General features: G+C 33.7%; 1 protein-coding gene across 2 annotated transcripts in view; it reads left to right on the forward strand.

The window, feature by feature from the left end:
- LOC139528343 (retinal-binding protein-like) overlaps window positions 1-24,281 on the forward strand; it is a 54,225-nt gene extending 29,944 nt beyond the window's left edge. For both annotated transcript variants that reach the window (XM_071324283.1, XM_071324285.1), the window contains 10 exons: window positions 8,270-8,313; window positions 12,757-12,819; window positions 13,715-13,903; window positions 17,452-17,527; window positions 18,239-18,319; window positions 19,098-19,181; window positions 19,989-20,095; window positions 20,837-20,976; window positions 21,750-21,898; window positions 22,904-24,281. In XM_071324283.1, the coding sequence (XP_071180384.1) occupies window positions 8,270-8,313; window positions 12,757-12,819; window positions 13,715-13,903; window positions 17,452-17,527; window positions 18,239-18,319; window positions 19,098-19,181; window positions 19,989-20,095; window positions 20,837-20,976; window positions 21,750-21,898; window positions 22,904-23,073 (1,103 nt within the window). In that variant the 3' untranslated portion in view covers window positions 23,074-24,281. The remainder of the gene's footprint in view (window positions 1-8,269; window positions 8,314-12,756; window positions 12,820-13,714; window positions 13,904-17,451; window positions 17,528-18,238; window positions 18,320-19,097; window positions 19,182-19,988; window positions 20,096-20,836; window positions 20,977-21,749; window positions 21,899-22,903) is intronic.

A 24,281-nucleotide genomic window follows, 5' to 3' on the forward strand; every position in this document is an offset into this window, starting at 1 on the left:
TATCAACTTCCTACACCACAATATAATCCAAGACTATAGTATCAACCTCAGAGGTATCAACTTCCTACACCACAATATAATCCAAGACTATAGTATCAACCTCAGAGGTATCAACTTCCTACACCACAATATAATCCAAGACTATAGTATCATCCTCAGAGATATCAACTTCCTACACCACAATATAATCCAAGACTATAGTATCAACCTCAGAGGTATCAACTTCCTACACCACAATATAATCCAAGACTGTAGTATCAACCTCAGAGGTATCACTTCCTACACCACAATATAATCAAAGACTATAGTATCATCCTCAGAGGTATCAACTTCCTACACCACAATATAATCCAAGACTATAGTATCATCCTCAGAGGTATCAACTTCCTACACCACAATATAATCCAAGACGATAGTATCAACCTCAGAGGTATCACTTCCTACACCACAATATAATCCAAGACTATAGTATCATCCTCAGAGGTATCAACTTCCTACACCACAATATAATCCAAGACTATAGTATCATCCTCAGAGGTATCAACTTCCTACACCACAATATAATCCAAGACTATAGTATCATCCTCAGAGGTATCAACTTCCTACACCACAATATAATCCAAGACGATAGTATCAACCTCAGAGGTATCACTTCCTACACCACAATATAATCCAAGACTATAGTATCATCCTCAGAGGTATCAACTTCCTACACCACAATATAATCCAAGACTATAGTATCAACCTCAGAGGTATCAACTTCCTACACCACAATATAATCCAAGACTGTAGTATCAACCTCAGAGGTATCAACTTCCTACACCACAATATAATCCAAGACTATAGTATCAACCTCAGAGGTATCAACTTCCTACACCACAATATAATCCAAGACTATAGTATCATCCTCAGAGGTATCAACTTCCTACACCACAATATAATCCAAGACGATAGTATCAACCTCAGAGGTATCAACTTCCTACACCACAATATAATCCAAGACTATAGTATCATCCTCAGAGGTATCAACTTCCTACACCACAATATAATCCAAGACTATAGTATCATCCTCAGAGGTATCAACTTCCTACACCACAATATAATCCAAGACGATAGTATCAACCTCAGAGGTATCAACTTCCTACACCACAATATAATCCAAGACTATAGTATCAACCTCAGAGGTATCAACTTCCTACACCACAATATAATCCAAGACTGTAGTATCAACCTCAGAGGTATCAACTTCCTACACCACAATATAATCCAAGACTATAGTATCATCCTCAGAGATATCAACTTCCTACACCACAATATAATCCAAGACTATAGTATCAACTTCAGAGGTATCAACTTCCTACACCACAATATAATCCAAGACTGTAGTATCAACCTCAGAGGTATCACTTCCTACACCACAATATAATCAAAGACTATAGTATCATCCTCAGAGGTATCAACTTCCTACACCACAATATAATCCAAGACTATAGTATCATCCTCAGAGGTATCAACTTCCTACACCACAATATAATCCAAGACGATAGTATCAACCTCAGAGGTATCACTTCCTACACCACAATATAATCCAAGACTATAGTATCATCCTCAGAGGTATCAACTTCCTACACCACAATATAATCCAAGACTATAGTATCATCCTCAGAGGTATCAACTTCCTACACCACAATATAATCCAAGACTATAGTATCATCCTCAGAGGTATCAACTTCCTACACCACAATATAATCCAAGACGATAGTATCAACCTCAGAGGTATCACTTCCTACACCACAATATAATCCAAGACTATAGTATCATCCTCAGAGGTATCAACTTCCTACACCACAATATAATCCAAGACTATAGTATCAACCTCAGAGGTATCAACTTCCTACACCACAATATAATCCAAGACTGTAGTATCAACCTCAGAGGTATCAACTTCCTACACCACAATATAATCCAAGACTATAGTATCAACCTCAGAGGTATCAACTTCCTACACCACAATATAATCCAAGACTATAGTATCATCCTCAGAGGTATCAACTTCCTACACCACAATATAATCCAAGACTATAGTATCAACCTCAGAGGTATCAACTTCCTACACCACAATATAATCCAAGACTATAGTATCAACCTCAGAGGTATCACTTCCTACACCACAATATAATCCAAGACTATAGTATCATCCTCAGAGGTATCAACTTCCTACACCACAATATAATCCAAGACTATAGTATCATCCTCAGAGGTATCAACTTCCTACACCACAATATAATCCAAGACTATAGTATCATCCTCAGAGGTATCAACTTCCTACACCACAATATAATCCAAGACGATAGTATCAACCTCAGAGGTATCACTTCCTACACCACAATATAATCCAAGACTATAGTATCATCCTCAGAGGTATCAACTTCCTACACCACAATATAATCCAAGACTATAGTATCAACCTCAGAGGTATCAACTTCCTACACCACAATATAATCCAAGACTATAGTATCAACCTCAGAGGTATCAACTTCCTACACCACAATATAATCCAAGACTATAGTATCATCCTCAGAGATATCAACTTCCTACACCACAATATAATCCAAGACTATAGTATCAACCTCAGAGGTATCAACTTCCTACACCACAATATAATCCAAGACTGTAGTATCAACCTCAGAGGTATCACTTCCTACACCACAATATAATCAAAGACTATAGTATCATCCTCAGAGGTATCAACTTCCTACACCACAATATAATCCAAGACTATAGTATCATCCTCAGAGGTATCAACTTCCTACACCACAATATAATCCAAGACGATAGTATCAACCTCAGAGGTATCACTTCCTACACCACAATATAATCCAAGACTATAGTATCATCCTCAGAGGTATCAACTTCCTACACCACAATATAATCCAAGACTATAGTATCATCCTCAGAGGTATCAACTTCCTACACCACAATATAATCCAAGACTATAGTATCATCCTCAGAGGTATCAACTTCCTACACCACAATATAATCCAAGACGATAGTATCAACCTCAGAGGTATCACTTCCTACACCACAATATAATCCAAGACTATAGTATCATCCTCAGAGGTATCAACTTCCTACACCACAATATAATCCAAGACTATAGTATCAACCTCAGAGGTATCAACTTCCTACACCACAATATAATCCAAGACTGTAGTATCAACCTCAGAGGTATCAACTTCCTACACCACAATATAATCCAAGACTATAGTATCAACCTCAGAGGTATCAACTTCCTACACCACAATATAATCCAAGACTATAGTATCATCCTCAGAGGTATCAACTTCCTACACCACAATATAATCCAAGACGATAGTATCAACCTCAGAGGTATCAACTTCCTACACCACAATATAATCCAAGACTATAGTATCATCCTCAGAGGTATCAACTTCCTACACCACAATATAATCCAAGACTATAGTATCATCCTCAGAGGTATCAACTTCCTACACCACAATATAATCCAAGACGATAGTATCAACCTCAGAGGTATCAACTTCCTACACCACAATATAATCCAAGACTATAGTATCAACCTCAGAGGTATCAACTTCCTACACCACAATATAATCCAAGACTGTAGTATCAACCTCAGAGGTATCAACTTCCTACACCACAATATAATCCAAGACTATAGTATCATCCTCAGAGATATCAACTTCCTACACCACAATATAATCCAAGACTATAGTATCAACTTCAGAGGTATCAACTTCCTACACCACAATATAATCCAAGACTGTAGTATCAACCTCAGAGGTATCACTTCCTACACCACAATATAATCAAAGACTATAGTATCATCCTCAGAGGTATCAACTTCCTACACCACAATATAATCCAAGACTATAGTATCATCCTCAGAGGTATCAACTTCCTACACCACAATATAATCCAAGACGATAGTATCAACCTCAGAGGTATCACTTCCTACACCACAATATAATCCAAGACTATAGTATCATCCTCAGAGGTATCAACTTCCTACACCACAATATAATCCAAGACTATAGTATCATCCTCAGAGGTATCAACTTCCTACACCACAATATAATCCAAGACTATAGTATCATCCTCAGAGGTATCAACTTCCTACACCACAATATAATCCAAGACGATAGTATCAACCTCAGAGGTATCACTTCCTACACCACAATATAATCCAAGACTATAGTATCATCCTCAGAGGTATCAACTTCCTACACCACAATATAATCCAAGACTATAGTATCAACCTCAGAGGTATCAACTTCCTACACCACAATATAATCCAAGACTGTAGTATCAACCTCAGAGGTATCAACTTCCTACACCACAATATAATCCAAGACTATAGTATCAACCTCAGAGGTATCAACTTCCTACACCACAATATAATCCAAGACTATAGTATCATCCTCAGAGGTATCAACTTCCTACACCACAATATAATCCAAGACGATAGTATCAACCTCAGAGGTATCAACTTCCTACACCACAATATAATCCAAGACTATAGTATCATCCTCAGAGGTATCAACTTCCTACACCACAATATAATCCAAGACTATAGTATCATCCTCAGAGGTATCAACTTCCTACACCACAATATAATCCAAAACGATAGTATCAACCTCAGAGGTATCAACTTCCTACACCACAATATAATCCAAGACTATAGTATCAACCTCAGAGGTATCAACTTCCTACACCACAATATAATCCAAGACTGTAGTATCAACCTCAGAGGTATCAACTTCCTACACCACAATATAATCCAAGACGATAGTATCAACCTCAGAGGTATCAACTTCCTACACCACAATATAATCCAAGACTATAGTATCATCCTCAGAGGTATCAACTTCCTACACCACAATATAATCCAAGACTATAGTATCATCCTCAGAGGTATCAACTTCCTACACCACAATATAATCCAAGACGATAGTATCAACCTCAGAGGTATCAACTTCCTACACCACAATATAATCCAAGACTGTAGTATCAACCTCAGAGGTATCAACTTCCTACACCACAATATAATCCAAGACGATAGTATCAACCTCAGAGGTATCAACTTCCTACACCACAATATAATCCAAGACTATAGTATCAACCTCAGAGGTATCAACTTCCTACACCACAATATAATCCAAGACGATAGTATCAACCTCAGAGGTATCAACTTCCTACACCACAATATAATCCAAGACGATAGTATCATCCTCAGAGGTATCAACTTCCTACACCACAATATAATCCAAGACTATAGTATCAACCTCAGAGGTATCAACTTCCTACACCACAATATAATCCAAGACGATAGTATCAACCTCAGAGATATCTACTTCCTACACCACAATATAATCCAAGACGATAGTATCAACCTCAGAGATATCAACTTCCTACACCACAATATAATCCAAGACTGTAGTATCAACCTCAGAGGTATCAACTTCCTACACCACAATATAATCCAAGACGATAGTATCAACCTCAGAGGTATCAACTTCCTACACCACAATATAATCCAAGACTATAGTATCAACCTCAGAGATATCTACTTCCTACACCACAATATAATCCAAGACGATAGTATCAACCTCAGAGGTATCAACTTCCTACACCACAATATAATCCAAGACTATAGTATCATCCTCAGAGGTATCAACTTCCTACACCACAATATAATCAAAGACTATAGTATCATCCTCAGAGGTATCAACTTCCTACACCACAATATAATCCAAGACTGTAGTATCAACCTCAGAGATATCAACTTCCTACACCACAATATAATCCAAGACTATAGTATCATCCTCAGAGGTATCAACTTCCTACACCACAATATAATCCAAGACTATAGTATCAACCTCAGAGGTATCAACTTCCTACACCACAATATAATCCAAGACTATAGTATCATCCTCAGAGATATCAACTTCCTACACCACAATATAATCCAAGACTATAGTATCATCCTCAGAGGTATCAACTTCCTACACCACAATATAATCCAAGACGATAGTATCAACCTCAGAGGTATCACTTCCTACACCACAATATAATCCAAGACTATAGTATCATCCTCAGAGGTATCAACTTCCTACACCACAATATAATCCAAGACTATAGTATCATCCTCAGAGGTATCAACTTCCTACACCACAATATAATCAAAGACTATAGTATCATCCTCAGAGGTATCAACTTCCTACACCACAATATAATCCAAGACTGTAGTATCATCCTCAGAGATATCAACTTCCTACACCACAATATAATCCAAGACTATAGTATCAACCTCAGAGGTATCAACTTCCTACACCACAATATAATCCAAGACGATAGTATCAACCTCAGAGGTATCAACTTCCTACACCACAATATAATCCAAGACTATAGTATCAACCTCAGAGGTATCAACTTCCTACACCACAATATAATCCAAGACGATAGTATCAACCTCAGAGGTATCACTTCCTACACCACAATATAATCCAAGACTATAGTATCATCCTCAGAGGTATCAACTTCCTACACCACAATATAATCCAAGACTATAGTATCAACCTCAGAGGTATCAACTTCCTACACCACAATATAATCCAAGACTATAGTATCATCCTCAGAGATATCAACTTCCTACACCACAATATAATCCAAGACTATAGTATCAACCTCAGAGGTATCAACTTCCTACACCACAATATAATCCAAGACTGTAGTATCATCCTCAGAGATATCAACTTGGTCTTCCTACACCACAATATAATCCAAGACTATAGTATCAACATCAGAGGTATCAACTTCCTACACCACAATATAATCCAAGACTATAGTATCATCCTCAGAGGTATCAACTTCCTACACCACAATATAATCCAAGACGATAGTATCAACCTCAGAGATATCTACTTCCTACACCACAATATAATCCAAGACTATAGTATCAACATCAGAGGTATCAACTTCCTACACCACAATATAATCAAAGACTATAGTATCAACCTCAGAGGTATCAACTTCCTACACCACAATATAATCCAAGACTATAGTATCATCCTCAGAGGTATCAACTTCCTACACCACAATATAATCCAAGACTATAGTATCAACATCATAGGTATCAACTTCCTACACCACAATATAATCCAAGACTATAGTATCATCCTCAGAGGTATCAACTTCCTACACCACAATATAATCCAAGACGATAGTATCATCCTCAGAGGTATCAACTTCCTACACCACAATATAATCCAAGACTATAGTATCAACCTCAGAGGTATCAACTTCCTACACCACAATATAATCCAAGACTATAGTATCAACCTCAGAGATATCAACTTCCTACACCACAATATAATCCAAGACTATAGTATCATCCTCAGAGGTATCAACTTCCTACACCACAATATAATCCAAGACTATAGTATCAACCTCAGAGGTATCTACTTCCTACACCACAATATAATCCAAGACTATAGTATCAACCTCAGAGGTATCAACTTCCTACACCACAATATAATCCAAGACTATAGTATCATCCTCAGAGGTATCAACTTCCTACACCACAATATAATCCAAGACGATAGTATCAACCTCAGAGATATCTACTTCCTACACCACAATATAATCCAAGACTATAGTATCAACCTCAGAGGTATCACTTTCTATACCGCAAAAAAAATACATTCTTTCTCTGTTTACTTTTCAATACGAAAGATACATTTCCTCCCATAATCCTGATCTCAGCTTCAAAAGCAAATGCCGGAACCAATGGAAAAGACAACAATTGTAGTAAGACAAGAACCCGACAACACAAAACCAAAGACATTCCGAGGCAACACAGGCTTTTCTACAAAAAGACAAACGTCATGCAGGCACCAAATTGCTCCTGAGTCAAGAACAGCAGTCAATTGTAGCATTAAATCGACAAAGAATAAGCAGCATGACAAAACTAACAAGATCAACTTTAAAAGACGAAGCTCACTACTAACAACAAGCACGTGACTACTCGATGCGGTTAGGCTATCTCTATGAGAAGCCTCTTTCTATAATAGTGTCTTTCCACTTTCTATTTCGACCATTGGAACAATTAAAATCATGTCATATAACTTTTGATAATGACAGTGATCTTTAACCATTTAAAAATAAAACTGATATAGGTGGTACAATCATGGTAGTCCTAGAATAGTATCATTTATTTTTATATTTTCAGCTCGCTCTTTTGATGTTAAAAAAGCCGAGCAAATGTTACGAGCGGTAAGTTTTGCCTCCTTATTTTTTTATTTTCAAATATTAAAAATATCTTTGTCATTAACTAATTAAAAACAAATATTATAAACATAATAAACATATAAGTCATTTAAAAATTCTCCCGCCTTTCTTCTTTACCTTTGCTCAATGCAAACGGAGAATATTTCCTGGAGGAGACGAATTTTCTGCATGAACTTAGAATGTCAGAAGCAGATTATATATTTTATTATATTGATTTGATGCGAATGTTTAAAATTTATAATTCATAGATGCTGTTGATACGTTATTGAATGGTCAATTATGTAATTTATTATTCACACTATAATGACACCAAGAGGAATAAGCTTTTTTCCTTTCGTGTCTCGTCCTTGGGTTAAGGCATTACATATACCCATATTCTGAACCATAACCTTACCTGGAAGATTTATTTAGCTATGTTTCTGAATCTTTTCATGTATTTACCTAAATAAACATTATTAATTTTATTATAATGAAATCACTTTAAAAAATAAAAAGTTTGGAAAGCTGAAAGAAAAAAATTATTTGAGAGCTAAAAACAAATCAAATTTTAAAAAAAAGTTTCATTTTTTGTCGATACATTAAAAAAAAAAGGTAACCATTAAGAGGCCATTACATTATTATAGAAATCAACATATATAAATGAACACTTAAAAAAACATTCTTTGATTGAAAAAAAAGGTTCGGAAAACTGTACAACAAATAAAAACACAAAATGCAAGGACAATACATATAAAGATATGATATGGTGGTTTGATTATCAAGGACAACGACTTAATATAGAGTCCTGTAATATGATGCCACTGTTGATTATATAAATGTCACACATTTCAGGTCAGTCACCGTTTTAATTTTACAGGTAAATTTTGAAAGTAGTGGGGATGATGTGTGTTTTTTTTTTAAATATCATTGATATTAATCATAAATAATCAGTAGAATCATAAAGTATAAACGTATTATAATGAATATGAGATTTGTAATGAATGAGTTTTTTTTTTAATTCATTCCTTATGAGAAAAAAAACATATATAAGGTTTGTATTTCAAGAGTTAATAAGAATAACTTAATATCAAAATTAACTCGTTAGATAATTTAGAATCAAGAATAATACACTGTTCATATTTCATTTGATCATGTATTGTAAGAATGTACAGGTATATGCGAAAAAAATATGTAGGAAATAGCAACCAAAATCATCTAAGTTTACCACAAAAAAACCCCGACAATTAGATATATCTATAATAAAAGTCGTAAGTCAAAAGTCAAACATTTTATTGATATAACATCCACAATCGATTGTCATCCTGAATACACACAAATAAGGTTCGAAACATTAATCATTACAATCAAGTTTATTCACATAAAATGGTAGTACATGTGGTTGATATATGCGTACAAACATAAAAAAAAGGATATAAAAAGATATAAGTATGAGAAGAGTTGAATACTTAATAAGAAATGACATAAAAAAAACCAGTCGCATATACAATTATGCAGTAAAGTAAGGTTTAAACGTATCGTGAACATTGTGGCATTATAGTATTTATTTGCACGTGAACAGAAAACAATAAATTTTAAGCTAACGGGTTTGATAAATTTTCCGAAAAAAAAAAAAAAAACGCCTATCTAATTGTTTGTAAAGGCCGACTCGAGTATAGCAATCCAGTCTTCTCTTAAACCTTGCCAAGACACGGAGTCCCTTTGACTGTACGGGATATATAAATACTCGGAACTTGTGATGGTTATTTCGATGCCTCATAAAAAGACAGTTTCTTGCTCTCTACATATAAATAAATTTTCAAAACTCTGTGAGGGTCCGTAAATTACAATTGAAAAGATTAAAGTTCTATCCCTATACGGGTATTACATATTCCTTAATTTTCAATGGGATCCCAAATGTCCTGCCCTTTATTCCAAACGTTCTATTTTGCCGAACCAAAACGGCTTCTAGTCCTGAATATACATGAAATATTTGCAACTGGACGATCATGAGACACGCAATAATTCATCAAGCGTAAATAAGCTAAAAAACACAAAAGTGTAATGATAGCCTATAAAAGTATCTAACAGAGTCCAAAGGTGGTTGATGAAAATCTTTTCTGTTTGTATAAAGTAGACGAGTATTGTAAAACAAAAATTTGTATCAAAGACGCCAATATTATAAGTGTATACGGCAGACGCGTGTTTCCTCAGAATCATTAATAAAGCTGTGTGCACTCCAGGCTCAATCTAGTGTGAAGCCATCCCTATTGTTTTGTTGATTAAATGTTTTGAACCAATTTAACTATTTTTATTATTGTAAATATGTATTTCTCTGTACCTCGTCATTACGATTGTTTATAAAGATTAAAAGATACCGATGCAAAAGACTCATCGGTGACGCTCGACTGAAAAAATTAAAAGGCCTAATAAATTACAAGGTTGGTTGTCATTGTGGACCAACAGTATAACTTGACCGATCCAATCAATAGAATGTCTACCTGACTGCCTGTGGGTTAAAGGTTTTCAATCTAGTATTACTAAAAGTTTTTATTGAAATTTTACTATAAAAGTTAACATTAAGTTTGACAATTATTTAAAAGACATTATGAGGGTCTATTTGGGGTCCTTTGTTTATTTGTTTATTTGTTTAATTTTGTATACCATTTTTTTGTATTCTTTATTTTGACCTTTTATATCTCTATTCTTTATAATATTGGCCCATTTTTCTGTAGATTTCGTCATTTATTCTCTATTATGTAAACCCCGTCAAGGCCCTCATTTCTTGAAGTATAATTAAGTTAATAAATGCATGTTCAGTCCTTTACTTAAGTAATCCATCGTTTATAAGGGCGTATGACATTTTTAACTTTTACATATAAATTTATGTTTATTTTGTTAAGCAGGGGACAGAGGGCAGGGGACAGGGGACAGAGGGCATATGGTAGATGGCAGATAGATAGTTTCAGTTACCATCAATTAATTCAAATTATTTTAACCGACTTCTGTTTCTCCAGATTGTCCTGACGCAAATGTTGGCGCTAACAATTGCTGGTTGGTGCAAATTCAAATTCATCCCAATGCCTCGTTTCTTTCTTTCCTTATTTGTTTGTTCTTTTGTTCTTTATTTTTTTTTATTCTTTTTTTATTTTTTTATTTATTTTTTTTTGGGGGGGGGGGGGTCAGATGTTGTATTAATCGATAAAATGACAGCATCTGTCAACATTTTACAATGCGTCTTTACAAAATTGATATATTTCAGATGCAGAGTTTTTATGTGACTTAATTATTTAGATATCATTGGTACTATTTTCTTTGAATAAGCAGTTTTATTTTTGGTCAGTAGATATATATATGATTAAAGTAAAATAAAATAAACGATTCATTGGTAGATATTTTCACTTTGCCAAAACAACTGTATAAATTAAACAAAACGATTGAAATATTAACATGTTAATCATTCAAAACTAACAGAAATTTAGCGTGACGAAATATTTTGATTAATCTCATGTTAAATATACCCGCTACAATTCTACTGTCAAATTTATAGTTTTTGGGACAATTTTGGTCGAAATAAAGCTAAAATCTGCGTGGCTGTTAATTTGTTTAATGCTAAGTAAATCGTGCTTCATGTATCAAGTTAAAATGCAAAAAGTTTCCTTTGTTTTCACATATCTCATTGTTCTTTGTAAAATTGGAGAAAAGTTTTATTCCATTGCCATTTTGAACGGTTTCTACATTTTTTCTACATGTTTTGTAATGAGATAGTAACTACTGTATATCTCATACTTGCTTTCCTTATTCACAATGTGTAGTATGTGAATTCATTTATTTTCGTGTTGGATTAACGAAAACTTACATGTTCGTTGATATTTAATTTTGTGGTTTTGGGGAATTACTTTCACATTTTATTTCGTGGGTTACATATACCCACGAAATCAACAAAAAATGGAATCCCATGAATAATGGTGAATCGACAGTAATAGCTTTCATAAAGAGTGAGAATTAGATATCGGTTGATATCAACTCGACATATTAAACCATTTATGAAAAATGAGACTGAGTTTATGGGGAATTTACTATTATTTAAAAAAAGATTTGTTACGAATAAAAGAAAAAGTAGTCTGTCTTGTCCTTTACTGGTCACCATTTACCTTAAGATGCCATTGGAAAAGTCGCAATTTCGTATCACATGTCAGAATTAACCAACCAAATTGACGCTTATGTATTGTCACTTATTGATATCACACTCCGTGCTGTAACGTGAAACACAAATTGTCTCTTCATGCGACATATAGATAACAGGGCATGCCACAACCATAACAGAATGGCAATAACATAGATAACAGGACAGACCTCAACCATAATAGCATGCCAATAACATCATTCTTAGTGAGTATAAATCATTCAAATACTGATAACTTATACATAATTTTCTGGTTTATTTTTTAGAGTGTCGAATTCAGACAAAAGTCAAAAGTTGATACAATTCTAAAAGAATACAAAATACCAGAGGTAATTATACATATTCTATAATGACTTTTCATTATTTTCAAAGGAAAACATAATTATTTTCTTCATACTTTTTCAAATGTATTGCATTTGCAAGACCACAAAACTAGTTACTCTGTAACAATGAGAGACAAGGTAGCAAGAAATGGCAGTGCATACAAAAACAGGAAGATTTGGTATGATTGCCAATAGGACAACTTTCCACCAGAGACCAAATGACACAGACGTTTATAACTATAAGTCATGGTATCTCTGAAACTATGAGCTAACCCATACCTCATTGCAAGTTATAAAAGACCTAGATTTAACAATTGTTAACAAATTCAAAGAAGAAAACTAACGCCATTATATATGTACAAAACATTAAACGAAAAACAAAAATGATATACATGCATAGCAACAAAGGAAAACCACTGAATTACAGGCACATAAAGAATACGGCGGGGTTGCTTATTTGTGGGCGCTAAACCCTCCCCTAACCTGGTACAGAGGTGTAACGACACAACATATTATTTAAAGGAAAAACTATATAAATCAGTTACCAAATGTTTGAATCTTAAATGTTTGACTCTTCAACTCGATACAAAGTACTAATTATAAACAAAAAGCAAAAGAGATAAAAGTCACAAATTACATATCTAAGAGTACTCACAGCTACTGGAAGCTAGTTCAATTCACAGCTTTAATTGATAGGTAAATCGTGAATTCTCAAACATGTGTATGACAACAAAAATACACCTTCAACACATTTAATGTAAAGACGTCATCACCAGTACAGTAAAGCATGCCCTAGTTATGTATATTGAGGTGAGTTATCCTTGAAATATTCTTATATCTATGCATTCAACTTCGTTTTTTTCATAAGGAATTATATCATAATTACATAACGAAAATTTAGGTGATGGACAAATATCTAACTGGTGGATTTTGTGGTCATGCAAAAGATGGTTCTCCTATACGCGTAGAATTATATGGAAATATAGATCTGAAAGGCCTAATGCGTTCAACAAAGAAATCCGATTTCGAGAGGAATAAACTGCATCAGTGTGAATGGACCGTCAGAGATTGGGAGGAACAAAGCAAAAAAGTGAGTGAAAGTTTCATTTGCTTGGAATTGAAGCAACTGTCAAATAAGTGACAGGTTTTGCTAGCCATCAAACCTTTTTAGCTCACCTGGCCCGAAGGGCCAAGTGAGCTTTTCCCATCACTTGGCGTCCGTCGTCCGTCGTCCGTCGTCCGTCGTCCGTCGTCCGTCGTCGTCGTCGTCGTCGTCGTCCGTCGTCGTTAACTTTTACAAAAATCTTCTCCTCTGAAACTACTGGGCCAAATCAAACCATACTTGGCCACAATCATCATTGAGGTATCTAGTTTAAAAAATGTGTGGCGTGACCCTGCCAACCAACCAAGATGGCCGCCATGGCTAAAAATAGAACATAGGGGTAAAATGCAGTTTTTGGCTTATAACTCAAAAACCAAAGCATTTAGAGCAAATCTGACAGGGGTAAAATTGTTTATCAGGTCAAGATCTTTCTGCCCTCAAATTTTCAGATGAATCCGACAACCCGTGGTAGGGTTGCTGCCCCTGAATTGGTAATTTTAGGGATTTTTTGCAGTTTTTGGTTATTATCTTGAATATTATTATAGATAGAGATAAACTGTAAACAGCAATAATGTTCAGCAAAGTTAGATTTACAAATAAGCCAACATGACTAAAATGGTCAGTTGACCCCTTTAGGAGTTATTGACCTTTATAGTCAATTTTTAACCGTTTTTCGTATATCTTAGAAATCTTTTACAAAAATCTTCTCCTCTGAAACTACTGGGCCAAATTAATCCAAGCTTGGCCACAATCATCTTTGGGGTATCTAGTTTAAAAAATGTGTGGCGTGACCCGGCCAACCAACCAAGATGGCTGCCATGGCTAAAAATAGAACATAGGGGTAAAATGCAGTTTTTGGCTTATAACTCAAAAACCAAAGCATTTAGAGCAAATCTGACAGGGTTAAAAGTGTTAATCAGGTCAAGATCTATCTGTCCTGAAATTTTCAGATGAATCAGACAACCTGTTGTTGGGTTGCTGCCCCTGAATTGGTATTTTTAAGGAAATTTTGCTGTTTTTGGTTATTATCTTGAATATTATTATAGATAGAGATAAACTGTATACAGCAATAATGTTCAGCAAAGTAAGGTTTACAAATATGTCAACACGAACGAAATGGTCAGTTGACCCCTTTAGGAGTTATTGCCCTTTATAGTCAAATTTTAACCATTTTTCGTAAATCTTAGTAATCTTTTACAAAAATCTTCTCCTCTGAAACTATTGGGCCAAATTAAACCAAACTTGGCCACAATCATCATTGGGGTATCTAGTTTAAAAAATGTGTGGCGTGACCAGCCCAACCAACCAAGGTGGCCGCCATGGCTAAAAATAGAACATAGGGGTAAAATGCAGTTTTTGGCTTATAACTCAAAAACCAAAGCATTTAGAGCAAATCTGACAGGGGGTAAAATTGTTTATCAGGTCAAGATCTTTCTGCCCTCAAATTTTCAGATGAATCCGACAACCCGTGGTAGGGTTGCTGCCCCTGAATTGGTAATTTAAGGGAATTTTTGCTGTTTTTGGTTATTATCTTGAATATTATTATAGATAGAGATAAACTGTAAACAGCAATAATGTTCAGCAAAGTTAGATTTACAAATAAGTCAACATGACCAAAGTGGTCAGTTGACCCCTATAGGAGTTATTGACCTTTATAGTCAATTTTTAACCATTTTTCGTAAATCTTAGAAATCTTTTACAAAAATCTTCTCCTCTGAAACTACTGGGCCAAATTAAACCAAACTTGGCCACAATCATCTTTGGGGTATTTAATTGAAAAAAATGTGTCTGGTGACCCGGCCATCCAACCAAAATGGCTGCCACGGCTAAAAATAGAACATAGGGGTAAAATGCAGTTTTTGGCTTATAACTCAAAAGCCGAAGCATTTAGAGAAAATCTGACGTGTTAAATTGTCTATCAGGTCAAGATCTATTTGCCCTGATATTTTCACATGGATCGGATAACCTGTTGTTAGGTTACTGCCCTGAGTTGGTAATTTTAAGGAAATTTTGCCGTTTTTTGTTATTATCTTGAATATTATTATAGATAGAGATAAACTGTAAATAGCAATAATGTTCAGCAAAACAAGATCTACAAATAAGTTTTCATGACCAAAATAGTCAATTGACCCCTTAAGGAGTTATTGCCCTTTATAGTTAATTTTTAGCATTTTTCATAAATTTTTGTAAATTTTTAGAAAATATTTTCCACTGTAATTACTGGGCCAAGTTCATTATAGATTGAGATAATTGTACCAACAAGAATGTTCAGTAAAGTAAGATCTACAAACACATCACCATCACCAAAACACAATTATGTCATGAATTTATCTGTGTCCCTTGTTTAATATGCACATAGACCAAGGTGAGCGACACAGGCTCTTGAGAGCCTCTAGTTTGATCTACCATATTCTAAATTTAATGTCCATTCGTTTTATGTGTTTGAGTTTTTTAATTTTGCCATTTGATTAGGTATTTCTGTTTTGAATTTTCATCGGAGTTTCGAATAATTTATAATTTCATAATGACTTGTTGGTGGCTATATTCATTTAAAGTCACCTTTTTGACTAAACACTGAATACATTGTTTTGTTAAAATGAAAGTAGAAAAAAGTTAACTTAGATTTCTTAAAAATCAGAAAAGAAAAACTCTCACCTCAAACTGTATCCAATTGTATGTAAAAAAAATATGTTAATATCTAATTTGGATTATGTCTTAACTATATTGATTTATTATAATAAAGGGTATATACAAACTTGCAAAACAAAATTATATGTCAGTTATTATTTCTTATAATGTAAATAATGTAATTGCAACAAACTGTTCATTGAAATAAAAACAACACTATACACTATCAATGAAGGCGACTGTAGTTCACCGATGTTCAAATCGCGTTACTCGAATGAGAATAGACAAATCAAATTAGTAACAAACAGACTGAAACTGAAGGACTTGCATACATCACAAAAAGAGCGTAATAAGTGCGTCGTCAGTGCTATCATATCGTGCTATGCATGTATCACCAGCCTTGCGAATTCACACTCAATCAAAATGCCACAATTGGGAACAGGACAGAATCGGTAAAGTTACAGATCAAACGCCCTTCTTTTAACTAAAGATCTAAGGTCGCTTGAGACACCGACACCTTGTATCGGTCATTCACTCCTTTCTGGTGACTGTAAACGTTATGTAGGGTTGATCTGTGTCGGTCTTCTTCATAATTCGGTGTCAGGGTGTTTTGTGTAAAGAACACGCACCTGTCAATGAAGTCCGCAGAATGAGAAAATTTACGCGCCTAACGTATTGGGTGGTATATGTAAATGTTTTACAATGACATGTTGCTGCTGAGAGATGGAAAGTTGACAATTGGAATGTTGAAATCAGGACATTTGTCATAGATCCTAGTATGGAGTCGTCTATCTGTGTCAATATCGAAAAAAGGATTAACTACACCCTGAAACCAAAAGTACAACTTTGTATTAGTATCGTTATATTTTCTTTAAATCATGAAATAGATTATTTTTTTTCATACAAAGTTGGGTTATCCAGTTGACGGAATGACAGTTATATGTGATATGGGAAACACCGGGACGTCGGCACTGTGGCTGCCAGGTAAGTTATATTGGGAATAGAATTATCATACAATTTATATTTTATGCTTGGCTAACATTAGAGATGTATAAACTTTGGAAAGATTAAAATATTTCAACAATATAGAATGAAATTCAAAACAGTGTGGCTATGGCCATCGATTGACATTAAATTCATCCATTGACTGGGAAAATTTAGGTGAACGTTTGTATGTAACGACCACTGCTCACTATGTACTTTTTAAAGACACTTAAACTATGGGGTCACCAAAGGTTCTCAACACCTTAATAAAGTAATTCGAAAAATTAATCAGAAATAACACGATGTTTTGATTTATATCAATTATATAAATCAAAACATATAGGTTATTCCTGATAAATTTTTCGAATTATTTTATAATTAAAGGCGTTAAGAAACCTTTGGTGACCCCACAGTTTAAATGTCTATCATAGGTACGTCGTGAACAGTGGTCGTTACAGACAAACGTTCACGTAAATTGTCCCAGTCAATGGATGAATTTAATGTGTCAATCAATGGCCATAGCCACACTGTTTTGAATTTCATTCTATGTCACAAATTAAAATATCATTACAATCAATACTCAAAATGAATGCACCATAATAGCGCTACTTATGGAAGAGGGAAAAGGTCGTTTTCATATTTAAAAAAGGACCACAACAACACCAATTGTATAGTTCCTTCTTAAACAACAACCTAATATACTGTTTTTAGGCATAAAGATGCACTTAAGTTTAGTAAAGATGTTGGAAGACAATTATCCAGAAATGTTGAAGAGACTTTTAGTAATCAATGGTAAGTACATATAATAATATCAATTCTTATTGATATTTTTATTATGTTATAATAAACTTTACCATTAAAGCGAGAGGTTTAGTTAGCCACACAATCAGGTTCAAACCTTTTTTTTTCTTAATATAAAATGTCCTGTACCAAGTTAGAAAAAAAGAAGTTGTTATCTTATAGTTCGTTCTATGTATGTTGCATTGTTGTTTGTTTTTTGTGGCACTTCAGTGTTTCTGTTGTTTCGTTGTTTTTTTCTTATAGTTGTTGTGTTTCCTTCGGTTTTAGTTTGCAACCCGGATTTGTTTTCTCTCAATTGATTTGTGACTTTTGAACAGCGGTATACTACTGCTTGTTTTTATCTAATGTTGTTATAAGAGGGCCTAATAAGTATACTTATTATGTAACGTCCATTCTCAATTTTATTATTATGTAACATGTTCAAATTTATAGGCAAATGAATCAACTCCTAACTTATAAGAATGAATATAAATACAAGAAACTTCATGGTTTAAAATACTTGAGACAATATATATATATAAAGATGTGGTATGAGTACCAATGAGACAACTCTCAATCCAAGTCACAATTTGTAAAAGTAAACCTTTATAGGCATCATATCAAAGTACGGTCGTCGACACAGAGTCTTGGTTAACACTGATCAGCAAGAATGAAGGGTTCCAAAAAATAATAGTGTAAAACCATTCGAACGGGAAGACCAACAGACATGATCTAGGCGACTCCATAGTTCCTATTTAAAAGCTGTATTTATTATTTTATTATTTTCTAGCACCTCGAATATTTCCGATTCTATATAGAATATCAAAGCCGCTTATTAGCGAAGACACAAAACAGAAAATACACGTCAAGGGAGGTAAGTCGTACATTTTGCTTTATTTATTTGTATGATATTATCAATTTTGTTGCTTTAACATATTTTGTCTACTTTAAATGTTTCTACATTTCTTGTCATATTGGACCTGAGCTTTTATTGCACATTGGTCAACTTCAGGAATTGTTTGTCTATACAAAAGTTACATTTTTTTATGTGTTTCCCTCAGTTTTATTTTGAAACCGGGATTTGTATTCTCTCAATTGATTTATTACTTTTAAACACCGATATACTTCTGTTGCCTTTATCTATACAGAATGAATTTAATCACAAAACGCAGATCAAGTTCGAAATTGAGTATCGTTACTTTTACCTATCTTGAGTTATGCCCCTTTATATTTGTAAACCTTGATAAATCTGTCGTGACCGTTCTCTCATTTTAGTTTGCCTTAACCAAATGTTATATACAATGTTTATAATCACAAACCGGTCTTAACTACGGTCCTAACTACGCGAATCCTGCATTTTCATCTTTATCTTCTTTGCAGATTATGCAATAGCTGTAATGCATAGATAAAGTTTAATCAGAAACATGATAATTTATACAAGTTTAAAGCAAACAATATTTTAATGATGAATTATTCTAGTCTTAAAGGTCGAAGTGGGCCTTTAGTGTCCTACACTTTACGAATATTTGTTTTACATCATAACGTTACATATTATGAATGGGACTGTGAATATTCAAACCCTTATGAAACTGCATAGAAAACAGTTGTAAGGGAACGGTCAATAACTAAAGGAATTGAAGAAAATCATGAAATGAAACTACCTTAATGTTTACTATTTCAGGTGATTATAAAGACTTATTATTACGTTACATTGATGCAGACAATTTACCAGCCTGCTATGGTGGAAAGTTAACAGATCCAGATGGAAATCCCAATTGTGCCTCTATGGTGAGTTAATAGATCATGTAAGTCTGAACGATATTGCTACCGACTCATGTGGTGAGTTAATAGATCATGTAGGTCTGAACGAAACTAATACATACTCATGTGGCGAGTAAGTAGATCATGTCAGTCTGAACGAAACTAATACCGACTCATTATGTGCGTTAATAGATCATGTAAGCTTGAACGAAACTGATACCGGCTCATGTGGTGACTTAGAAGATCATGCAAGTCTGAACGAAACTTATACGACTCATATGTGGAGTGGTTAGATCATTTAAGTCTAAGAGAAACTGATACGGGACTTTCAAACTCATAAGTTGAAAATAAACTGACAACGCCATAGCTAAAAAAAAGTCAAACAGACTAACAACAGTACATAAAACATAACATAGAAAACTAGAGACTAACCAACACGAACAACAAATAAAACTTTAAGTGGTCGCTGGAAGGTAAATTAGATCCTGCTCTACATGTTACAGCCTATTAGGAAAGTGTCCTATTTCTTATCGTAATTTGTGGGTTAGTATGGATTCGCATGGCTAGTGATGCATTTATAGTAGTAGACACTTATCGAGTTGTCGTCTCTGATCTCCCTCCGTGTTGAGGGAAAGCGAATCACTTATTTTAGTGTTCTTTACATCATCTTATTTGACGTACATGTGATATTTTCTACAAAGAAGAATTTGGAAAGGATATGAAAATACTAAGGGATAAGAAAGATATAAAAATCCAATTCTATTTAAGATTGGTCAAGGAGGACTAGTGCCAAAAGAATATTATCTAGAAAACACTGACTTTAATTTACAACTGCAATCAGCAACTGTCCCAAATGGTGATAGGCTGTACTTGGATTATATAGTTGAAAAACCAGGGAGTGTTTTAAGGTAATTTGATAATCATTTATTTATAGGTACATATAGATTTAGCTATACAATTTGGTTGCTTTGGTTATTTTAATTTTGTATGGGGAGTTGTGGCGGCAAAATGAACAATTGACAAATTTTGAGAACCACAATTAGAAATGTGTTAAAAAATCAGAAAACACACAGAAGTGTAAGGTAAATTCTAAAATGGTGAAGTTCATAAACAGGACAAATTCAAAAGCTCGGTTAGATCAACTAATGCCTGAATAACATCTCATATTCCTGACTTGGTACAGGCATTTTGCGAGAAAAGGGTGGGTAAAACATAGTTTTATAGCTAGCTAGTTATCAATTTTGCATGACAGTAGCATATAGTTTCATCATATTGACAAAACTGTATGATCTACCTGAAAAGACGTCACTGGTAAACATAGCAATACTTGGTATCAAGCATTCGAAATTCATTCAACATTGTCTTGTTGGCACTTTTGTATACAATCGATTGCATAACTTTGTTTCGAAATGCCATCATTTTCTCTTTCTGTATAATTCTACTCTATTTGAAGAAATGGTATATCTTTTAATAAATAAACGTATTTACACTTAACATCACACAAGTTCTCGTAACATTTGACATTACCATTTAAAAAAACTGACATCTTAAATTAAAAAGGGATAAAGGTGTCAGAAAGTTAATAAAAGCAGATCTGAGATCATTCGGAAACAAAATGCAGCACAAGTTGCAAAAGTGTAAATACTTTTAAACTGTTTTCATTTTTCAAACTTGTTTTTAGTTGGGAATTCAAAACTGAGGAACATGACATATCATTTGGACTGTTCTTATGGGAAAATGAAAAATACAAAGAGATATTACCTATTGAAAGAACCGATAGTAACGTAGTAATTCAAGATGGCACCTACACTTGCGACAAAGTTGGAAAGTGTAAGTATCTTAAAATAATTGTGTCGTAATCTTTCAGCTAATAGTTGAAAACAAATGTCAATTAGATGAACTCAAAGCCAACAACCAGAAATTTGGATGCACAAATACTAACCAACAACAAGAGTCATACACCAAAAGGTTTATATACCTAGACAAATAAATGAAAACTGTTAGTATATGAATAAATATTATTTGTCTTTGTACTTTCATGTCTACTATAGTCCAGCAAGGATAATTTTCAGAATCTTTTTTTATTTGTTTATAGATGCAGTTATAAAACAGATTTTTAAGAATATTAGATAACATTTTGATATCATAAAGCGGATTCAAAATTAGAATAACACTGTTTAAATAGGGTCTGCTTTGCTGGATCGAGTAGGAACCTTTTTCCCCTAATAATTTGTGAACGCCTCAACATAAAATTTTGAAAAGGTTCGTTGTAAATCATGTCAATACCGTCGCTCGTACTCCTGGGTGGGTAATAAAAGTTATAGCGCTAGAAAATGAAAAGAAAACTTTTGAAAGCCTAATAAATGTAAGTTGTAGTTAAATAAGCCCTTTCATTTCGACAAAATAAATGCTGTATCGTATGATTTGTAACTGAAATGGGAATTATATCGCCGATATCCAAGGATAACGGAAGTCTTATTATAAATAAAGGCAACAGTAGTATACAGGTGTTCAAAAGTCATAAATCGATTAAGAATAAACAAATCTGAGTTAAAAACTAAAACCGAAGGAAAGACATCAACTATATGAGAAAACAAAGGAACAACTGGAACACTGAAGTGCATCAAAAACAAACTCCAATATACACATAAACGAACTATTTGATAACAATTGCCATATTCCTGACTTGGTAAAGGACATATACAGTGAACCATTCATACTTGTCTTTTTTAACGATAACGTAGAATTCCTTCAAGTATCGGTAACTATTGATATGTGTTTAACAAAAGAAACCAATTGAATGGCAATATATAAATATTTATTCTTATTTTTCAGATTTCCTGTGCTTTGATAACAGTTACAGTTGGACACGATCAAAGAAATTACGATATACGTGTGAAGTGTTTGCCCCTGTTGAGACCTCAATGATTCAGGAGATAAACAAACTGGTGGGAGATTGTGATTGGAAAACATTATCAGAAAAATTCGAAACAACTCATTTATGAACAGCTTTGTTTATTTTTTGTTGTTCGTATTTGATGTCAAAGCTTACAATCGGAAGAAAATATTTCAGGAATGTATACCTGACGAAACATGGGAATGAATATATTGGTACAAGAATACTCACGAAGTAAACTTATAGTTTGAAGTATAGTTTGCTTGGATTGGAGAGATTTAAAACTAATGTTTTACCACCTGCACTATGATCGTCAGTCATTCTACGCAGGTCATATCAAAATATGTTATTTATTTGAGACTAATCAAAATATATAATAAATAGTATTTACATTTATATTAGAGTAAAACATGTGTATTTGTGTTGTATTATCTAAATCCATTGCAACGTGGGGCTGATACAAATGTTCATATCGCATGAAACCTTGTAACCGTATTAAAACAGGCAAGCCATAGTGACGAAAGAGTAAATATTAGTTATCTATGTGTATTACCATGAATATACTCATTTACTAAATGCTCAATATAAAATCATAGTTACTAAAACTGTTAGAAATTTAAGTGAGTTTCATTTGTAGGAAAGCTACGGGCCTGTTTTTAACACATCATCAAGAGTTGTTTCTTTGTTGTGGTAGTTTTTTTAAGACATTTCTTTATTTTCCCAGAGATCAACTAGATGATAATTTATCAAAACAAACTTTAGGTTTATTTTGTAATATTCTGGTTTATTTTTTTAGTTATGAAAATGTTTTTATATGATTTGAGCTACTTTCATCTATCATCAAGGGAATAAGATGTATTATTTTCAAGTTAATGACTGATTATATGGGAATATAGTATTGTAATGACTATCAACTGTTTAAATTATGGGTGAACAGAAAAGAAAAAATTCATATTCATGCGTTGTTATACATGTTATAGTGAACCAAACTCTAATACTATTCATTTGGGATTTTTCTGATTTTTTATATCATTGAAAAAATTATCAAAATACATTGTCATCCATTCGCTAGCTAAATCCTATTTTTTGCATTATAAAAATAATAATTTACTATACAAAACAATTGCGCAACATGAGAACAAAATGATATAGCGTATTGGATTTAAAAGAAAAGACAAGACAAGTTTGTAATGAATGTTTACTTTACCAAACAATTTATATATGTTTTAAGTATATCTGTGTATCATTTGCTTTTATATTATTTTCATGTCATATTTGAAGTATTTATATTAAAATTATGTTTTTATTTTATATAAA

The sequence above is a fragment of the Mytilus edulis genome, chromosome 6, assembly GCF_963676685.1.
Source record: "Mytilus edulis chromosome 6, xbMytEdul2.2, whole genome shotgun sequence".
In the NCBI taxonomy this organism is placed as follows: Eukaryota; Metazoa; Mollusca; class Bivalvia; order Mytilida; family Mytilidae; genus Mytilus; species Mytilus edulis.